General features: G+C 40.6%; 1 protein-coding gene and 1 long non-coding RNA gene across 2 annotated transcripts; one reads left to right on the top strand and one right to left on the bottom strand.

The window, feature by feature from the left end:
- Positions 1-8388: 8388 nt before the first annotated feature.
- Positions 8389-15431, bottom strand: LOC142956123 (uncharacterized). The gene is made up of 2 exons (XR_012955989.1): positions 15237-15431; positions 8389-15120 (listed from the first exon to the last, which is right to left on the bottom strand). It is a non-coding gene; the product is annotated as an uncharacterized LOC142956123 (long non-coding RNA).
- Positions 15432-15518: 87 nt separating this feature from the next.
- gadd45aa (growth arrest and DNA-damage-inducible, alpha, a) lies at positions 15519-17914 on the top strand. Its single transcript, XM_076097472.1, has 4 exons — positions 15519-15697; positions 16260-16361; positions 16510-16729; positions 17034-17914. Exons 1-4 carry the CDS (start codon positions 15648-15650, stop codon positions 17145-17147), a joined length of 486 nt encoding a protein of 161 aa, XP_075953587.1. The 5' UTR covers positions 15519-15647; the 3' UTR covers positions 17148-17914.
- Positions 17915-20738: the final 2824 nt, after the last annotated feature.

Here is a 20738-nt window from a genome sequence, read left to right as displayed (position 1 = left end):
TTTGGTGGCCCCTCCTATGAAGTTCAGGAATACTTGATAACACAATATAACACATTATTTATCTATAATCCTATTCAGTATAGTACATTGCATCCATAAATAGTCTCAAATCTGCAGTAAAGTATCTATGAACTGTGAATAAATGAAACTCATATTGCTATAAGCAGGTGTATTTTGAACAGGTTTTGATGGACTCTTAAAGTCGTTATAGGTCAACTTACTTACATTAAAGGTGCTAAATTCAACATTGCCAGCATTCATTTAGCATCAAACAACTATTTGCTATGTAAAAATATAGTGGTGTAATGTCTACCTGGAGCAGAGAATGAAGTCGCTCTCCTTCTGTGTGTGTTGTAACCAGCTTCGTCGACGGTGCACGAGCTTCCCAAATACAGCAGATAGCAAGGCCAGTTGTGTGGAAGCTGAGAAATGACTTTGCTGGGTAGTACTTGGGTGACTGCTGCTTCAGGTGTCATTAAACCTGAGTATAATGGAGCTTTAAAAGACAAGCGAGTACAAATTAACCAGCAAAGAATACGACTGATTTAACAGATAGAATGATGGTTTTTGATGTAGAATGTTTACCACAGGAAAATGAAACAGTAAAGTTGTGAAATGTAATTTGGGAATTAATCAGCATCCATTAGCCCGCGGGGCCTTTCCACCAAGTCTCTCTCTCTCTCTCTCTCTCTCTCTCTCTCTCTCTCTCTCTCTCTCTGTCTTTCTATCGCTTAATGTTCCCTCTCTCATCGAGACATCATGGGTAGCCCGCTCACTGCTCACTCAAGCGTTGCCCATTTGCCTGCTGTCTCGCCAGCTCGCTCTCTAACCAAACTTTGCCTCCTACCTGATACTCTCCCCCTTCCTCCCTCCCTCCCCCTGCTCATTAGCATCACATTAGCATTCATTTGCATGGACTCCAGTCTGCTTCAATTCAATCTGCTCTGTTGCTTGTCATCTTTTTTCAAAATCAAAATACTTTCTTTCTTTCTTTTTCCGGCTGCTGTTCACTCATTGCAAGTTTAAAGGGCCATACCAGTGTTTTAGCATGTTTTTCTCACACTTCAGAAAACTTACACTTTATTTTATTGTTGAAAAAAGTGAAACTTATTGTTAAAAATTGAATTATGAAACCAGATCAGTTTATCAGTTTAACATAACATGTGTTTTATTGTCAGCGAGACAGCAATGAAGCTCACGTAGAAAAATATCACTAGAAGGACAAACCGTCTGTACCTATTATGACAATTTCAGTAACCTCACTTTCCATGCCAATGAAGCTTGAATGAAGTCGACTTCATTTCAATCTCTTGGCTGGAAAGACACAGTAATTAGCCAGGTGAGCAGAGCAGGGCGGGGTCACGCTCAGGCAATTAAGAAAGTGACAGCCCATCCAACACAGTGACAGGCTGAGGCCTCACACACAGACACACACACACACACAAATGCATTCATAGAAATACCAGTATATACGTACAACCAGCACCCTTGCAATTATTGTATAAACGTCATCCGCAAGCTACCTAAATAACATAAGAGCACTGGATCTCTGTCGTCCACTCATCACGCTCAAGAGTGGAAAAAATAAATTCTCCACTGGCCTCCGCACCGGCAGCAGCAGTGGCCTGAGGCAATATGTTTTTAAGTTGTCAGTCAATAACATCTCAGGAACAGTGTTGGGCATTAACGTGTTACTCAGTAATGCATTCCTGTAATATTATTATTATTTTTCCAAATAGCAAGTAGTGTATGGGATTACAATTTCCAAACCAATAATTATATTACAGGTATTAATGTAAGTAACGCTGCATCACTGCTCTACCAGAATGTGATTTGTTTTCTGTGCAAAGCTTATGTTACGATGACGTGAACGTGTAGCGGGTTAGTATGCATCTTCACAGCGTGTGGAGTTGAACTTTGGTGAACTTTCAGGCAAATATCGTTCAGGCGCATGCGTGACCCGAGGGAGAGGAAGAGACAGGCCCGGCTCTACGAGGGTGCCAAAACGTGCATGAAGCCTCAGTTTAGTAACAGATCTGTACTTCTCAGAGGCTGCGTTGTATCAACATACAGTATGTGTCCTGCTATCTTCAGATGCAGCAGAGATTTCATGACCTGAAGGAGAAGCTTTTCATACAGTGTAATGCTGCTGTGGACAGCAGATTCTGTGAGAATCAACCACATTCATTTATAGATCAATACAACTGACTGCGTCAATCACATTAAGGTTATTTTCTGTTATTTTCTGTGATTTTGGTAATTTAGTAATATAACGAGTAACGTAACAAATTACTTTTGATACAGAGTAATTAGGAAGTTATTAGTTTTTAAAGGAGTAATAAGTAAAAAGTAACTTATTACACTTCATGAGTAACTTGCACAACACTGCTCAGTCCACTTGGACTCAAGGATGAATTGATTCGATTTTGGTGGTGATGAAGTGATGACATTTTGGACTGCAACATGACTGGAGGCATACAACTACCGGCCTATAATGCTAATTAACCCACAGAGAATATTGTTAATACCTGTCATGAGGAGCAAAAGTATCTCTCGTAACGTGCGTGCGTGCGTGCGTGGAGGCAAGTGTAGAGCTCTTCTAATGTTAGTGCAGGTGATTCACTTGTCACTGTTGAGCACCTTAATAAACTGATGACAGCTCAATAGTAATATGATATTCCTTTTCTATCATCAAATTAAATCACTCCCTCATTTCGCATACACACACCTGCTCCTGCATGCTTTCACACAGAGGCACGCACACACATCCATGAAACACTGTGTTTGGATGGGATGCGACACTTTTGCGCAGTGCTCATCTGTGCAGTTAAGTGCTAACGTGTTTGTGACATTCGCCAGGAGAAGGGCGCTTTCTCCCTTTGTCTGCACCTTTCGGTTGCCACCCCAGCACCAAACTCTCAATGCTGTGTGTGTGTGTGTGTGTGTTTGTGTGTGTGTGTGTGTGTGTGTGTGTGTGTGTGTGTGTGTGTGTGTGTGTGTGTGTGTGTGTGTGTGTGTGTGTGTGTGTGTGTGATAGTGTGTGAGAGTGTGTGAGGTGGTGGGATACGGCGTCCGGCAGTTATAAATGGCCATCATTTCCCAAACCACTCTGTTCTCCATTGTGGAGCGCATGTCGCCGCGGGGCGGGAGGGAGGTGATATGTGTGTGAGTGTGTGTAGGAGGATGTAAGGGTGTGTGAGGGGGTAATAGCAGAAGTGAAGGGGCTGGTGGTCCCAGAGGGGAACTGTGACGTTAGAGAGTAACGGAGACGCACCAGTAGGTCTGGAAAGCTGCACTGAAATCAGTGTGCGCAGAGACAATTATCTAAATATAAAGACATGAGAAACTGAATACGATACATGCTTTTCAAAACATTGCCAAACTCATACCCTAATTTCACCACATTTTAAGATAATGACTAAAGAATATCAGAATCAGGCTTAAAAAACACCATGTGTAATGTGTGTGTCATTAAGTAAACACTTCTTTGTTAATGCCCTGACACAATGGGACATGATGGGTGTCCTCAGTGTAGTTACTGTACAGCTGTTGCTGTCACCTGATTCAGAGTTTGCTTTCTTTTCCAAGTTCATGGATTCATTTTTCATCTTCCCTTATGAGCCAAAGTGAAAGCATAGCTTCCAGCTTCTGCTCCAGAAGTAAGAAATCTTATTGACATTTGTAATAATGCTAATAACTGAAATTGCATCCTTAGAACAGAGCCAAGTATATTGTGTGTTTCACTCTATTAGGAGTATTTAATGTTTCACTATTTTAGCAGCCTTCATCAAAATCATTTTCTATAATTTCCTGTAATCACTGTTTAACTTAGTTAAAATCATGAAGGTTTTAACTCCTAAAAGTAAAACAGCAAACCCCAAGAACACAGCTTTTTTTCAATGACAGAAATGCTGAATGAGCGATTGCATTAGGTTTACGGGAGCTAGTGGAACAAAAGGTCGTACGGAAATATCGTCATGACTTTAGCTGTCGTGCTACAATCATTTCAGGCTGACTTCAACTTAAGCAGGTCCTTGATCAGTCCTCGTCATGAGGCTTGACACGCAACCCTCTCTCCTGCTGATCTTTGAATCATGGCAGCTATGTAACTACACCTGGCAGTATAATTAATATATATATTAATATATATTATATTAGTTTTTGTCCTTTACTCACGTGTTTCCTTTGTTGTGAGAGTTACTCTAGCAGCACTTTCACTAGTATTTGTATAACAGACCCTTTTCTTAGCAGACACTTAAGGAGTAGCAAGAAAAGCTAACTAATGACATTGATTAGGGCTGCATTCCATTTAGCATCAGCTCCTCCTCGCTGCTACAGCACATGCTTGCTTACTGAAGTGGCTCGTTACTATTATTTTCACTAGTGTTATTTTATTTACTTTAAACTGGATGTTATTTAAGGTCAGGTAAACATTTTACACTAGCTTGACATTTCAACAAAATATGGTAATACTGGTTAGCCTACTCCTGGATGGATACCATATTAACATATATTGTAGACCTTACTTTGCAGATGTTGGAAGAAGATTCTGAGTGTTGTTGTTTTATTATATCGGAGAATATTTTCATTGCTAAATATGTGTGCTGCAGTGTTGAGCCTTTCATTTTGTCGACTTGTGTCAAGGGTTCATTGAAAGTGTTACTTTCATAATGCTGCGGAGGCCATTTTTGGTGCCAGCTAAATCTAAGGATATCATTTTCTTTTGTTTTATTCTGATATCCCTCTTTTCCATCTCCATCTCTCCAAGCATTTTATTCACTCGACTGAACTCATTCTTATAACTTAAAGAATCTTTTGGTAATGGTATTGTGTTTTCTTTTGGCAGTCATGAAGTTAAGGATTTAAAACCCTTAATGACGTTTGGCTGTGCTTTCCCACTATGAGTTTATATTATCCTCTTTTCTCTTTAACTGTTAAAGCAGTTTCGTTACACCAACCGCTGAGCTTAAATTGGTCTATTGAAAGCAACACTTGGCCAGGTTCATCCAGTGATTTGGAACGACGTTAGTGGATGTTCGATAGTAGATTCCAAGAATTATTGTCGTCTGCTGCATAAAAAAATGAAGCAGTTCTGTGAAATATATATCTTTTCCCAATGCTGCACTTTGTTTCATAAAGTAGGACTTTATTTTCTCCGTCTCTTCGTCTCCCCTCTATGTCATCTTTGTATTAGTGGTGCTGTGGAATTCCACCATTAAGACACATTCACAAACATTCAAAACCCACTCAGGTTCCTGCTAATGATCTAATTTCCCCAGCGTCACTCTGGACCAGTGTCACATGAACAGCATGATGTGACCTCAACACTTTCCCTCTTGTTTGCAGAAATGTTTCCCTCTTTAAAAGAGGTTAGAAATGAAATGGCATAAACAGCAGGGGACACCGAGTATGTGTGCGATACATTACAAACGTCTTCCGCTTAGGTCTATTTCAACCAGGGGCCTGGTATAGTTTTGGGACAAGAGACAAGTGAGGAAAAAGAGAGGGCCGGTTAAGGAGGGGGAACGGCCGGTGTTTGACAGGAGGCCTTTCTAAATCCCACACTCATCCATCATTAGTGGCATTTGTGCACTCTGAAGGCCTGATAATAGCCTTTTGCATTTTCACACTGCGCTTTGCTTTCTGGATTTGATCGGGGAGCGAGAGAAGGATGGAGGGGAAAAGGTGTGCGATGAGGGGACACGCATTCATTTTCTTCTCTTCCCCCCCCAACTCCTCATCATCCCGCTCTCGCTTCTTCAAGGCTGCTTCTCTTTTCTTCCTTCTACATTTTGGGAAAATCACTCTGAATTGGAAAAGAGACCCTGGGGCCACAGGCGCAGGGTCCATGTATTTCTTTTTTTTTCCTTTGGATAATTGACTCTGGTTGCCTGGTAATTCATCGCTTGCATATGCCAGCTAATTCATCAGGAGAGGAGAAGCTGCCGACCTCACAACCTTGCATGCCCCAACACCCCGCACGTCCCGAACACACACACACACACAATTCATATCTTAACACCTCTCACATCTCAACCTCACATTGCTAAATCGCATATATGCATGCACACATACACAACACACACCGCCCCAGAAGAGCCAGGAGCTTGAAATGAGAGGAGGGAGCAAGCGGCAAGTTAGCGGATGAAAAACCTGAGATGATAGATGGGGCGCATTGTGGCATTATGAATGAATTATACCTCCCAAATACCTTGAGCAGTGCCGACTGTCAGCCTGTATCTATACTAATCTGGGAGAAAATATAGCTGTTTCCACATTAAAGGGGGCCAGCAAAGAACGGGCCGCAGAATTAATTGAGCAATCAGGCCATTAGAGAGAAACATCATACTGAGCCCTGTTTCTGATGTAGCAACATTTATCACTGCTGACCACAAATCTGCTTCCATTTCTGTGTTTTTCTTTTTTTACTTTCTCTCTCGCTTTCTCTAATGTGGCCCCATCTTCAAACAGATTAGGATTATTGTGACAAGACAAAGGTATCTTTTGTCTTTTGCCGTAGCTGTGTCAGCGCCTGCTGCATTTATCACGGTTGTCACAGAGTCTTAGGGCTTTCAGCTTGCACACCTTGTCCCATTTTTCTCCCAGTGGTGGGTCCATGTTAAATTTGCAAAGAAAAGTACATTATTGGAAAATGTTCCCTGATAAATTGTAGGCCTGTCGAATACATGAGCTCTTTTTTTTTACCTCCGTTTTATGTTTATCGGGTGAATCTTGACAACATGGGATCCAGATTTGTCTTCCTCAGTCGCTGTGCTATTTTAACATATTTTGGTAGATCAAGAAAAGAAAAAAAGAAAGAAAATTTACCTTGGGGTCAAATACACAGTGTGTTACACATTTTTAACAAATACAATTCATCTCAGCTTAATATTAAATGCCACACATTAATCCGTCACTGAAACCTAAAGATAAAAGCCGATTATTTTCTTTTTAAATCAGGAATCCACATTTTAGATTACTGATGCATTTTACAGAATTATACAGTACAGTATTATTATTATTATTATTATTGTTATTATCATTATTATCATTATTATTATTATAGCTTATTATCATAGATGGTGTGATATATAGATCAATGGCAGATCTTGGCCACATGCTGTCTATGCAGATATTTGAAGCTGTAGGTAGCAACACTGGCTGAATCTCCTAATGATGCCGTGATATCATCATTAGTGTATCGGGCATGCTATGGTACTTCAAAGTACTGCGAAGCCCGAGACCTTTGTGTTTTTTCTCAAGACTGGTTATTTTGTCCCTCTGGCACAGTGAAGACAAATCACCAAGAGACTGTTGATATCTGGATCTAGAAGTGACGTGTGTCAATTTGTGTGTGTCTCTCTGTGTAGGCGTGTGCTACAGGTGCATGTTCGTAAAGTAGATTCTTCGAGAAGAATTAAATTAGATGAAAAAGTAAGATGTTGCAGGGCTTTTCGGACATATATTTTTCAGTAAGCAGTACACTAAGATGCTGTGTATCTTCTCACTGCTTACAGTAACATGTCCTTTGATTTAACCCTCAATATTCTTTAATATCTGTGCATGTCTGACAACTACAATGAATTAACCCAGCAACATGTCTGGTTAGATGCACCTTCAATCCAAATAAACCCTCTGATAAATCTGCTAAACTAGAAATGTGATGATAATGCCCATAATAAAATGACTACTGACTGGACAGGACAGTTGCCTTTGTTGATCTAATATCTAACATATATCCCCCTCTGCTGGACAAATCTGAGAACTGTGCCATGCTACGTGTGGGCTGCAGATTATTCTCTGATATCAGTGATTGTTAATGTTAAGTAAATTGTCAGTTATCTCTCTTTCAATCAACACCTCACATCTGCAGTTAAAGCAGAATAATAGTTGTTAAAGTATAATTGGTGTGTACTTTCTTTATTTGATTTGACAGTTGTTGACTACACAAATATGTTGTTACTATATATATATGGCACTAAATAGCGCAAATTAGATATTATTGTAACGTTCCGGACCTTTGGACGAGGAGATTTTCTCAATCTGGACCTTTTGGAATTTTAATTGAATACCCCTGTGATAGACCTCCATCCCAGCATAACTAAGATGGGTGGGGAGCCCCCCAGGAAGCCTGACCACAGTCGAATAAAATAAAATGAAATATCTTTATAAGGAATTAGCGCCATGCTACGTCGTCAGAGTGAAATCTGACGGTCTGCAGACGCTATGACCAGTGGTTTTGCCGCGGCCTGCCTCAGAGCCGTCCAGGTGTCTTGTGTAGAGTTGTTGAAAACAGTAGGGGCAGATTCAATTCAATTCATTTTATTTTTGTATAGCCTGTCACGACCCCGCACAAAAGGCCGCAACATGAGGGAGACAAGACGAGTATAAAAGTAATAATTAGACATTTATTGAAAGTACAACTAACTAAACAAACAAACAATCAAAACAAAGCAGCATCCAGGTCCTCCAAACAGGAGGCGGGGAGGAGAGGCCCACCAGCCAAAGAAGAGGGTGCTTCTTTATATTTGGCCACTTCCAGCAGGCTCAGGTGGGGCTCGTTAGCTGCCGATCAACATCCTGCAAGACAAACAAATCCTGACAGGAAACAGACACAGACCCCTGGTGGAAGGGAGGGGTCGTCACAAGCCCAAAATCACAAATCACAAATTTGCCTCAGAGGGCTTTACAATCTGTACACATATGACATCCTCTGTCCCAGGACCCTCACATCGGAACAGGAAAAACTCCCCAAATCCCCTTTAACAGGGAGAAAAGAGGGAGAGACCTGTGGGAGAGCAACAGAGGAGGGATCCCTCTCCCAGGATGGACAGAAGTGCAATAGATGTCATGTGTACAGAATGAACAGCATAACAGAGTTATAACACATTTTCAAAATATCACTCCAATAAGCGAAGCTCTCTAAGTTTTACTGTACTTTACTCTCAGTAAATAATCAATGTTAACAATTTGATATTCAAGGAGGGACTTGGTAATCCTTAAATCACTATGGTGGCACCAAACATCCTGAGCCAAAATACGAAAAGTGGTAGCAGTCAAAGTCTATTCTGAATCCAAAGTTACAGGTTAGATATGCTACTGGTTTACACGACAGGAGTTTGGTGCGAGTATCTTACCACAGCATCCTACATCGGACACACCGGAAGCTTGAAGTGAACTCTGAGCAGACTGGCGTACAGACTTCCTGCCCCCAGGTAACATTGAAGACTGGCCGACCATCTTTACACTCTGCTGACGGCAGCCTGCGGCTTGCCCAGCATAGCGACATCTGTCACTATGCAGGACTCAAGAGTGCGACTGTATCTTCGCCACAGTTCAAACACTCACCGTCAGCATTGGCTCCGAGAAGCCAGCTACTATCTGGGGACAGGAAGTCTGAGTGCCAGTCTGCCTCAGAGCTCACTTCAGGCCTCCGGTGTGTCCGATGTAGGATGCTGTGGTAAGATACTCGCACCAAACTCCTGTCGTGTAAACCAGTAGCATATCTGATGCAGTTCTTAAAATATGCTGCGTCCTACCTCAGAGCCTGAGAGCTGTCCAGCTGTCCTCTGTGGTTGTCTGTGGAGTTGTTTTTTTCCATAGGATACAAAATATTTACAACTGTGTGATTATAAATACCGTGGCTCATTGGGTAGAGCGGGTCGTCCGGTAACTGCAAGTTCTGCGGTTCCGTCCTTGGCTGCTGCATGTCCTGTGCCGAAGTGTACCTGAGCAAGACACTAAACCCAGCCCACTGCTCCCAATATGCTAGTGATTGGTTAAATGCAGAGGATACATTTCATATGTGTATATTTATGACTATAATAAATAGTATTTCATTATATTTTTTAAATAAAGATGTATACATTTCCCTTTCTCTCCTGTAAGCTAAGCTCTTTATTCTACTAAGTAAATAATCAACGTGAACAATTTGATATTCAAGGAGGGACTTGGTAATCCTTAAATCACTATGGTGGCACCAAACATCCTGAGCCAAAATACGAAAAGTGGTAGCAGTCAAAGTCTATTCTGAATCCAAAGTTACAGGTTAGATATGCTACTGCTTTACGCGACAGGAGTTTGGTGCAAGTATCTTACCACAGCATCCTACATCAGACACACTGGAAGCTTGAAGTGAGCTCTGAGCAGACTGGCGTACAGACTTCCTGCCCCCTGGTAGCATTGAAGACTGGCCAACCATCTTTACACTCTGCTGACGGCAGCCTGCGGCTTGCCCAGCATAGCGACATCTGTCACTATGCAGGACTCAAGAGCGCGACTGTATCTTCGCCACAGTTCAAACACTCACCGTCAGCATTGGCTCCGAGAAGCCAGCTACTATCTGGGGACAGGAAGTCTGCGTGTTGAGTGGTTGAAGATACTGAGGTTAATTTTCACAAGCCATCTGGTTCTATACCTAAGATGACACGTCAACATTCTAATCCATCCTGGAACACTCATGTTCCATCTAGTATTCTATTCTATTCTGTTCTGTTCTCAAGGGCAGATAATGTCTCCTTTATATGAATTCACTATTTGCTAGTCCAGCATTCACCATGTTTTCCATGGCACTGTTTTCACAAAACTCCACCCATTATGACCCATTAGCAGTAATGAAATAACACTGAATATTACAAAAAAAAACATTTTGTCTATTGCTTTGCAGATTGCAGATATTTTAAATCATACATGCAACAAGTCACAACAAAAGTCTAAGCCGTTGCAAGTAACTCCACAAATTATCCTTTTACTTTGTTAAGCTGTCTATGTTTGCAAATTCATATTCAAATGCTAATATAGTGCATCCCGTGTACTGTATGGTAACTATAGACACACCCAAATCTCACCTGCACCTGAGTTTGGGAATTAGTCAATTGATGGATTTAAGAACTTAAAACAGTTTTGAACTGAATTATTTGGTGGATAATAGTTATTAAGACAAATAATAATAATAAGTCTTTCTATTAATTATTTTTTGTTTGCGTGGCACATTTCACTGCTCTGATTGGAAGAAAATATTACCCAATTTGCATTTTGACTTTTTACGATTTACTATACTATAACGTTTTTTATGACTTTTTTATGACATAATATACTATGACTTTATTCAACATGCTATACTGTGACTTATTTATGACTTTATTCAACATGCTATACTTATATAGACGTATTTATGACTGAGAGGAATAGAGCTGTAACAAGTGGTTTCAATAACCACAGATAAAGTCCTGCACACAAATTTCTCTTTTTAGAAGATAAGAATATAATATTGTGGCTTATTTGGGTGACACGACTTCACACCTGAATGAACTGAATTTAAAGCTGCAGGTCAATTCAGTTCATCTTTCTAAAATGAAGTACTTTATTTTAAGATGCACAATTTTTAAAGGCTTTCATTTACGTATTTAATTTTTTTAACTAGTCCATATTTTAATTTATTTAAATTCATGTATTTGATTATTAATTATAATTCATTCAGTTCAATTTGAAAACTGACTATAAATATTGTTGAGATATTATTCAATTGCACTTTCTATATTTGATTTGACAGTCAGTTGTTGACTACATGCAGACGTTAATACAACTGTTCGGCTATTTCAATACATATGGTACTAAATCATTGCGCAAGTTAGACATTATGTCATTAACAACATTAGTGATGTTCCGGACCTTGCAAAATTCTCTTGAAATGCACCTTATGAAAATAAGCTTAACAAAGCTTGTGTCAGTTGCAGGGCTTTGTATTGTATTTGATTAGAGACACAGGTGTCAGGATATTGTGTTTGACCTCTATAACAAGCCTGCCAAAAATACCCAACCTGGCACCCCCGAGAGGCCACAAATAAATGGCCTAAAAAAACCCGTCTGTGTCCAAGGTGCTGAGCGTTATTATGACGACATTAAGGACATTATTGTCTACCGTCCTTCACAGTATATGAAATATTGCTGGGAATTTGTCACACCGGCCATCTGCACTGTAAGTAAATGTGTTCAAAGTTCAAAAGATGTTTCATGTACAGATATACATTCATACTGGTTGCTGATTTTCTTGATTGTGTTATTTCTCTGCACAGTGCACACTGGTCCTCGCTCTGATCAAGTTCACACCACTCAAGTACAACACCTACCAGTACCCCTGGTGGGGTTATGCTCTCGGGATATTCTTTGCTTTCTCCTCAGCTGCCCTTATTCCTCTGTGGGTGATTTACATTTTGACTGCAACACCTGGCACTCTGAGACACGTAATGTAATGCAATGTGGAAACATTCTGAGTTTTCTTGGCAAACATTTGTCTTCCTCATCCTTAACAGCCATTATATTTCCCAGCCCTGTTTACACTGCCCTAGCAGCAGAAGCACAGCTGTATCAGAGAACGTTAACGTTTCCTTCCCTCCTCTCAGAGGCTGAAAGCTTTGTGTTCTCCAGCAAACCCGATCAGTGCGTCACCAGACAAGAGTCACAGGCATCAAACACCTGAGGCCCACACAGAGCTGGGTGCTTCAGAGGTGAGTGAAAGCCCACTTCTGATGGAGCGGTGCCAAAAATGAAATCACCAACACTGAGATGTGACGAAGCAGTTTGGCAGAGGCTCACAGCTACACACGTTCAATGTTGTTTCATCTTTATGCTTTATGTATATCTCTTGTGTTGCATGATTATAAATGGAGAAAGAATCACCAAATCTATTGCTGGAGACAAATGTTATTATATGTGCACTTCCAACATTTTGACTAGATAGATAACAATATATGGCATAAAAATATGGCAACAAACCCTGGGAGGGGTAAGGTAATTTTTGCAACAGCAATAAGTTGTAATTATTATTTGATGTACAGTGGAATTTAATAGAAACGTTAGTCCTTGAAGAAGGAATGCTGTCTTTACTGATCAATATACTATCTGCATAAAGTACCCATCACTTCTTATCTTTTTATCTTAACACTTGGAAACCGACGAGGAAAGCTAAATGTCAAGTTATTTCACAAACAAAAAGTGTATGCTATCAAAACAACTATCAATCAATTCATCAAATGCAGATTTATTAAATGTCTGGGGTAACATTTGGTGCAGCAAATAAAAGTTCGAACACTTTTCTTTGAAAGCAGCAGTTTTCTTTTTGTTTTCTGTGGTTGGAGTTTGGTTGTGATGGTATGCATAATTCATTGTATTGACCATTGTAAAGAAACTGGTGGCGGTTTAATGCATATGACAATAAATTCATTGAATCCTTATCATTACACTGTCCGCTGTACAGTACGTGATTATTTGTTTCTGCACAATAGTATGCACTTACACTGAAATGCTTATTCATGGTGAGCTGTTTGAAACTTACTCTTAGGAAAGTAAATCCAATAGCCAAGTGTTCAGTGCACTGATTACATTTAAATACAATGTGATTTGATGAATACAATGTAAAGAATGTATGCTGATGGTTGTCTAGAGACCAAATGTGGGTTTGAATTTGGTAAAGTAGTTCGATTAGTTAGACTTTACCTGCAACACGCAGGCAGACGTGGGAGGAAAGGGTTTGTGTGAGGTGTGCTAGTGATGCCTCCTACTGGAGGGTCCTGGAACAGACGGGTCAATCTTTTATTCAGTTTCATCAAATGCCACCATAAAGTTAAATTAAATCTGGTTCAAACTGAAGTCTACATAATATACACAAACACAGAGTTAAAAGCATATTAAGTTAGATCATTTGGTAAATATATGATTAAAATCAGTCAAACATCTGCAACAGTGAGTTTTGAGAAGTGGTTTGAAGGATAGAGTGATGGTATTATAGGTATTCACATCTTTTACTGATACAATACCTCAGGGTAAATTACTCCACTAATAGTGAAAGTATTCTATAATGCTAAAAAAATACTCTGATGAAGAAATGAGGTGGAGTTGAAGTTTATAGGGTTCTTTAAATAAGGTATACGCTAACGATAGACGGTATAGCATGTTCTCTTGTAATTCAATAAATAAATAGTCTATATGAAACAACCACATGCATGGTTTTCTTTACTCTTGTGTGAAACTAATATAAAGAACTTGAGTCAGTATGTGCTCGTTATATCAGTTCAGAAAACATAATTGTGTATCACGATATCTTTATATATTTAATCACAATATGATTCCAATGAAAGACTATATATTATTGTATATTATCATTATATTATATTATTATTATTATATTATTATTCATATATTATTGACGATTAATTATCGCCAAGCCCTAATATAAAGCAGCAATAAATGAAAATACTGTAGTGAAGTACAAGTGCCTCAAAATCATACTTATGTACAGTACTTGAGAGTGAATGTACTGAGTTTCTTTCCACCTCTGATACTCTGATCTGTACAATGTATTACTGTGTTTGAGTGTTCAGACTTTTCTATGTGAGTTTTGACTGCAGCCACCAAGGGGCAGCATTAGATCCCATAATATCCACAGCATGGCTTCATCTCACTTCCCTGAGTCATTTCTTTGCATCAATTATACTCTGAAGCCATCTAGTCTGGAGTTTAAACAATATATTAATTCATCAATGAACAATTTTGATAATTGATTAGTTGTTTAGGCAATCTTTACAAGCCATAAAACCATTGGTCCCTCCAGCTCAGTTCAATGGATGTTCTGTTTTTCTGTGTTTTATATCATTTTAAATTGAATATATTGAAACTTTGGACTGGCCATAGGCATTTGTGGCATTTTTTCATTATCTGGACCATACACTGTATACACACTCATAACCGGAAGTGCTAATAAGTGTTGTATTAACTTCAATTTAGTTTTAAAATGTAAACCTAATTTAAAACAACAACAAAAATTAATTATATAAAATTGTGTTTATTGTGAAAAGTGTTGTGCAGTAATAATACTGACCTAGTTTTAAACAGTGCTATGCATGAATAACGCAGGTGTGTGTTACCTTAGTTTGGTAGATGTCAGCCGGTGTTGGCCCCATGCTCCTGTCCTTCTCGCGCCAGTCCTTTAGATCTCGCGCGCGGGTTGCGGTAGGTTTTCGCACGCTCCACAGCGGACCAATCAGAGGGCAGTATTTCCCAAGAAGCGTCCCGTTGCCATGCAGTTGTCCTGAAGCCTGTCCTGTCCTGCAGCGAGGGTGAGTTCTGCAACACGGTATTCATTCATTACTTTCTTTAATGTTCCGTAGAAACACAGATTAATTCGCTTTTAGTGGTATATTTATAATGCAGATTCCTGTTTTTGTTCAGGTTGTTCTTACATTGCCATACATCATTATTGTAGGCAAATTAGTTGTGTCTTTGAGCAAGGTTTAATTCAACATTACAGCTGTGCACACGTTATTATAACACGTTATTATAACACGCTATTATAACACGTTATTATATATAATATACAGTGAACAGGGAGACGGACACGCCTCTTTTTGTGTGTCTCTCCAATCCCAATTCAGAGCACACGCGAACATATTTGCATACGACCAATGATCACAGCTATGCAAATACTCGACTTGTATTGTCCCGGACAGTTTTAATGTGAAGTTGCCAGATATCTCTCTCAGTTGCAGCACAGTGGACTACAGATAAAGTGTGTGCGCGTGTGTTTAGTCCAGACGACACCAGAATAACTCTCCAGTGCATAACTCTCTGCTCTAAATTGGATTTTGGATTTTATGAACAACATGACATTTGAGGAACTAAGTGGGGACTATTCTCAAGAAAGGTAAATAATATGAATTATGATTTACTCCAGTTTATTCTAGTATGACTTAACGTTACCGGTGTCGCATCACACAATTGTTTGTGTGCAGCAACAGTTCGTGCATTAAATATATTAATGCACGATGAAGGTAATGTTAAATCTATGCATTAACTATATTAATGCACGATAAAGATCATGTTAAATCTAGTCTTTTGCTACCAACTAACTGCTCTTCTGTTGAGACCATGTCGCGAGACAGTCTCTACTTTTAGATAGCGTTAGCTAACGTAACACGACGCTGCACACTGGTTAAAGGTGAGCAAAAAGTATCAGGATAACGGACATGACAGTTTTCATTATGGAGGTTTACTTTCCCCCAGCTGTCAAAACGATTTCAACCGTAAAACACAACTGTTAGCTAACTACGTACGTGTCGAAACCAGTGTCTGCACGTCAGTTGTGTTTGTGACGACGCCGGGTGGTTAGCTAGCAGCTAACGTTAGCCAGGGGGAGGAACAACTGACGATGCAAAAGTGTTTTGGGTCCAAATGAATAACACGCAGTTTGTCTCCGTGTGTTGCAGAATGGATTCAGTGGCGAAAGCTTTGGAAGAAGTCCTCACCTCTGCGTTGCCACAGGGCAGCATTACTATCGGAGTCTACGAGGCTGCCAAATCACTCAATGTGTAAGTACGAGGTTATATGAGTTATTGACCTATTGACAGTTAAAGATCTCGGACACGTTGACTGACTCATGTCTATCAGGATATGTACTATGCTTTCGACAAAAATATAAAAAGACTAACTTAAGGATCTATTTTCTTCCTCCTTCAGGGACCCTGACAATGTGGTCTTGTGCATCCTGGCCACTGATGACGAAGATGTGAAAGATGTGGCCCTGCAGATCCACTTCACCCTCATTCAAGCGTTCTGCTGTGAGAATGATATCAACATCCTGAGAGTGAACAACACCCGGCGCCTGGCAGAAATACTGGGTGGAGGAGGAAAGCAGAGTGGGGGTGAACCGATGGACCTGCACTGTGTCCTGGTTACTGTAAGTATCCTTCCTCATCAATCACACTTTTTTTACTCCTAAATCAATCTTGTAATGTTGTGATTTAATTCAAAGTGTTGGGTCCTAGGCATCAATAAAACTTTTACTCAAGGGAGAACTTGTCAGTACTTGTTCTCCTGCATTTGATAGGCATGTTTATGACTCCTCCCTCATATGACATCCTAGGAATTCCAGTAAAGGGACATAACTTGTATCTGCACACACACACAGGGACTATTATGATTCCATAAAAATAACAATATATGCAATTAGATCATTTATTCTCTTTCATTCATATTTTCAGAGCCCACATTCGACATCATGGAAGGACCCTGCTTTGAGCAAAGTGAACCGGTTCTGCAGAGAGAGCCGCTGTATGGACCAGTGGGTACCCATCATCAACCTGCCCGAACGCTGAACTTTTAGCTGCAAAAAAACCCTGTGAAAGGACTTGTATTCGCAAAGTAACAGCGGTGTGAACCCTGATGGACACTTGACCACCCAGAGATCAAAATTCCAAAGCACTGCTGATGGGGAAAGAAATATTCGGAGGAAAAAAGAAGACCCCGCTGTCTACCTGGGATCTATTTAAAGAACGGGGGGGGGGGGGGGGGGGGGGGAGAGCTGTGGAATGGATTTCCACTTTGGACAGGACCGTTTGTCGTTGCAGCCGAGATGAGATGGCGAGGCGCTTGTATCGTCATGAGGTGGAAACTTAAACAAAGCATGTGAAGCCGAACTCTGTACAGAAGGATTATATCATGTTTGCTTGGTAAAGCCTCTGTGAGGAGTCGGAGAAGTGGGGAGAAACCAGTCATTGGAGCTGTTGAGTGGACCAAAGCCTCGGCCTCTCTCTGCAGAAACGAGGCACTTGTTGAAACACTGGACCTTTTGCAATTTCACTTATTTGATTCAAATTGTTATTGTTGACGTTGCTACTGTCAAAATTTTAAAAGGGAAGGCCTCCATATCCAGTGAAGACATTCTGTGTATTTAGTGTTTTCTATGCCAGCTGGGTTCTTTTGCCACAAGTAAAATTATTATTTTGTTACAATTTAAGTTATTTCTAATGATATTTAAGTGTATTTATGTTTCTATCTTTTTTTTTTTTACCTTAAATATTTGCAAAATCTGAATACATATGTGTTGCTGTCAATAAAAAAAGTATTTTTTTGGAAGCCAGAACTGCATGTTTCCTTCTTTTTTTTTTCCCTTTCTGGAAATTTTAGCAAAGCCGAGCTGAATTCTGACCTTTTTGGCAGTTGCAGTTGTAAAGAGGAGTCACGTGCGGATCACAGGGGTCATGTTGGCCTCTGTGGCCTCAGTGCCATCTCTGAGCTGAAGAGAACAATAATCCTCAGCACTCTCTCTCTCTCTGCACGGGCTTCTGCCTCGGTCAGCAGGACCATGTTCATTCATCGACACTGGTTCCCTTTTCACCAATTCTCAGTGATTTGTTGGACAGTTTTAGTTTGCATTTCACCAGCTGACTTCCTCGAAAAGAGCATGTGACACATGCTGCACAGTTAGAGGGAATATGAACACATAATACACACATTTCAAACTATATGTTGCAGTACACTGAAGAGTTACATGTCTACCATTGAGACAGAGAAGTAACATCAAGTGTTTTCATGCTATTTGAACCACTGGCTGCCTCTGCCCTCGGGACAGGAATATGTGGTGTAGCTGACTGCAGAGCACATGACTGGAGCCACTTGGAACACTTTGTAAAGGAGGCATTGGCATGCGATCTGTTGTGCAACCTCGTCTGAACTGCCCTACTCCGCTCCTTTTCCGACTGCTTTACACACACACACGCACACACACGCACACACACAGGTGATCTCTCTTGAGTTGAATGTTGGTGATGTCACTTGGCGGTTGCAAGGCAGGCAATCCCCTATAAGTGCGGAGTCATGATCACGAGAAAGAGGGAAGGCTGAGGCTGTCCTTGAGTTACACAACCCAGTTTAGCCCAGTTCAGCATTTAACTTAGCTTTCTGCTAAGTTAAATGCTTAACGCTGTCGTCATTTAATGTAGTTTGCTTTATTGGGCAGGTTTTTCTTTGGGTGCTCTGGTTTCCCTCAAAGACTTAAAGGCAAATCTATCTATTTCCCTGCCCTTGCTACTAGCATTTGTAACATAACCAGCTTTATTCGGTATACCATATGAGGTCAACATGCATGCCCTCATGTAACACACTGACATTCCTACTGAAGTCTTATGGCAAAGAATAACGGACGGACAGTAGTTAAACGCTAATACATAATGACACAGCTTATGACTGGTACCTGAGTGTGTCCCTGGCCAATAAGCTCCTTGTTCCCTGTGGTTTCAGTTGGCACCGAGTTAAAGGTTGTCTGGCGCGTGACTGCAGGCTGTGACACTGACTGATGTAATGGGGCATTGTTGTGATCGAAGGGAAAAGGTTATTTTAAGGAGGCTGATGTAAGTGTTACTATGCCACATCGGCCTTCCGGTGAAGTCCCAAAAATGGTTGAGGTTTGCATACGTCATTAGCGCCTACTGGCTGTGCTGTATTGTAGGTTAAAGTTCAGGTGAAGCATTATCTACGTGTTTATCATCTGATAAGTCATGGTGCAATTTGAATTGTTATATATAATGCAACCTGGGGAACATATTGTATTACCTGAGTCAGTGGAGTAATACGTATAGAATTGTATTGTGCATATAGGAGCATACAGACAGCAATGCTCTGACCTTGTGAGGGGAAAGGTAAACATCAGGTTAAGATAGCAGCATTGCAGAATGAAAGGAAAATCTACCATAAAATTAAAGTTCTCTACTGAAAACTGAGCTGGACACCTTTGTAGAAATGTAATCCACCTTCCATTTTAGGGTGGAATTTAAAAGTTTGCATGAACATGGAAGTAAACCATAAAAAGTAAATAAAGTAAAACCCCAGGAGTGAGATTGGCTGGACAGGCTGGCGACAGCCACACACTCTGTTTTATTCTCAGGACATTTGATTTATTGATTGCTTTTTTTCGGGATGTAAAGAGCATTTCAACACTAGCTTTAAAATAAATGTAGTGAAGTAAAATGTTCCTCTGTAAAAGTATAAAGTTGCAGTCGTGGCAAATACTCAAGTTAAGTACAAGTACCTCAAAGTCACACCAGACTTCATACCACTGGTTATGGGTGGATAATATAAATGAGATATGACACTGGGAGTCTATGGGAGTGTTGGCAGAGTTCAAATGGGCTCAAACGTCCGTTTTGTGTCTCTATACACAGCTGAGCCAACCAGAGGAACAGAGGTGCCACTGCAGTCAGCCCACAACCTCCACCCACCGCCCTCACCCTCCGGTCCTCCCTCCCTCCCTCCCTTCCTCTCCCCCTCATCAGCACATTCCAACACACTGACACTGTAACTGCCAAGGCAGATTTCCAGTGAGGCACATGGTCAGTGAGCCGGCCTGCCAGCCGCTGGCCATGAGCCTCCCGTGTGATTCTCACATTGCTGCACAATGACAAACTGGGATTACTGTGAGACTGTGGTGGTGGTGGGGGGGGGGGGGCATGCTTCAGCCCTTCAGGGGCATTCATGCTCACAGAGAATACCCAGTCTGTATCATGTTTGGGCATAAAAGGAGCTGTTTTTGGTTTTTTAAAAAGCTAGCTTGAATGCATGCATCATGATTTATTCCACTGTGTGTGTCTTTGGCGTTCAGTGAAGGTGTTACGCTGTCCACACAATGCTAATGCACGGGGCTTTTTCCTGCAGTGACATTTGATCTTTCAAGGAAAACAGAACAATCCGTGAGAAAGCAACGAGAGGAAAGCAAAGTCCCGAACAATGAATAATAGGTGACAATGTCATTTCATCATTAGTCAGTTTTCAGTCTGAGAGCTGTCATGTTCAGTTCTGTATTTCTGCAGTTGTTACAATAGGCGACGATGAGTTTTATTCCCGTGTGATCTTCCCATTATGCAGGAGAAAATTAAACAAGCAGGTGATCCACCAGCTGGCCAGGAACAAGG

Source organism: Anarhichas minor, unplaced genomic scaffold (genome assembly GCF_050575085.1).
Source record: "Anarhichas minor isolate MPS153535 unplaced genomic scaffold, ASM5057508v1 ptg000024l, whole genome shotgun sequence".
Lineage (NCBI taxonomy): Eukaryota > Metazoa > Chordata > Actinopteri > Perciformes > Anarhichadidae > Anarhichas > Anarhichas minor.
This window is presented reverse-complemented; position numbering and strand designations above follow the sequence as displayed.

Coding starts and splice junctions, on each gene's coding strand:
- gadd45aa (XM_076097472.1), top strand. CDS start 15,648: ATGAACAACATGACATTTGAGGAACTAAGTGGGGACTATTCTCAAGAA. Junction 15,698..16,259: donor GGGGACTATTCTCAAGAAAG/GTAAATAATATG, acceptor CGTGTGTTGCAG/AATGGATTCAGTGGCGAAAG. Junction 16,730..17,033: donor TGCACTGTGTCCTGGTTACT/GTAAGTATCCTT, acceptor TCATATTTTCAG/AGCCCACATTCGACATCATG.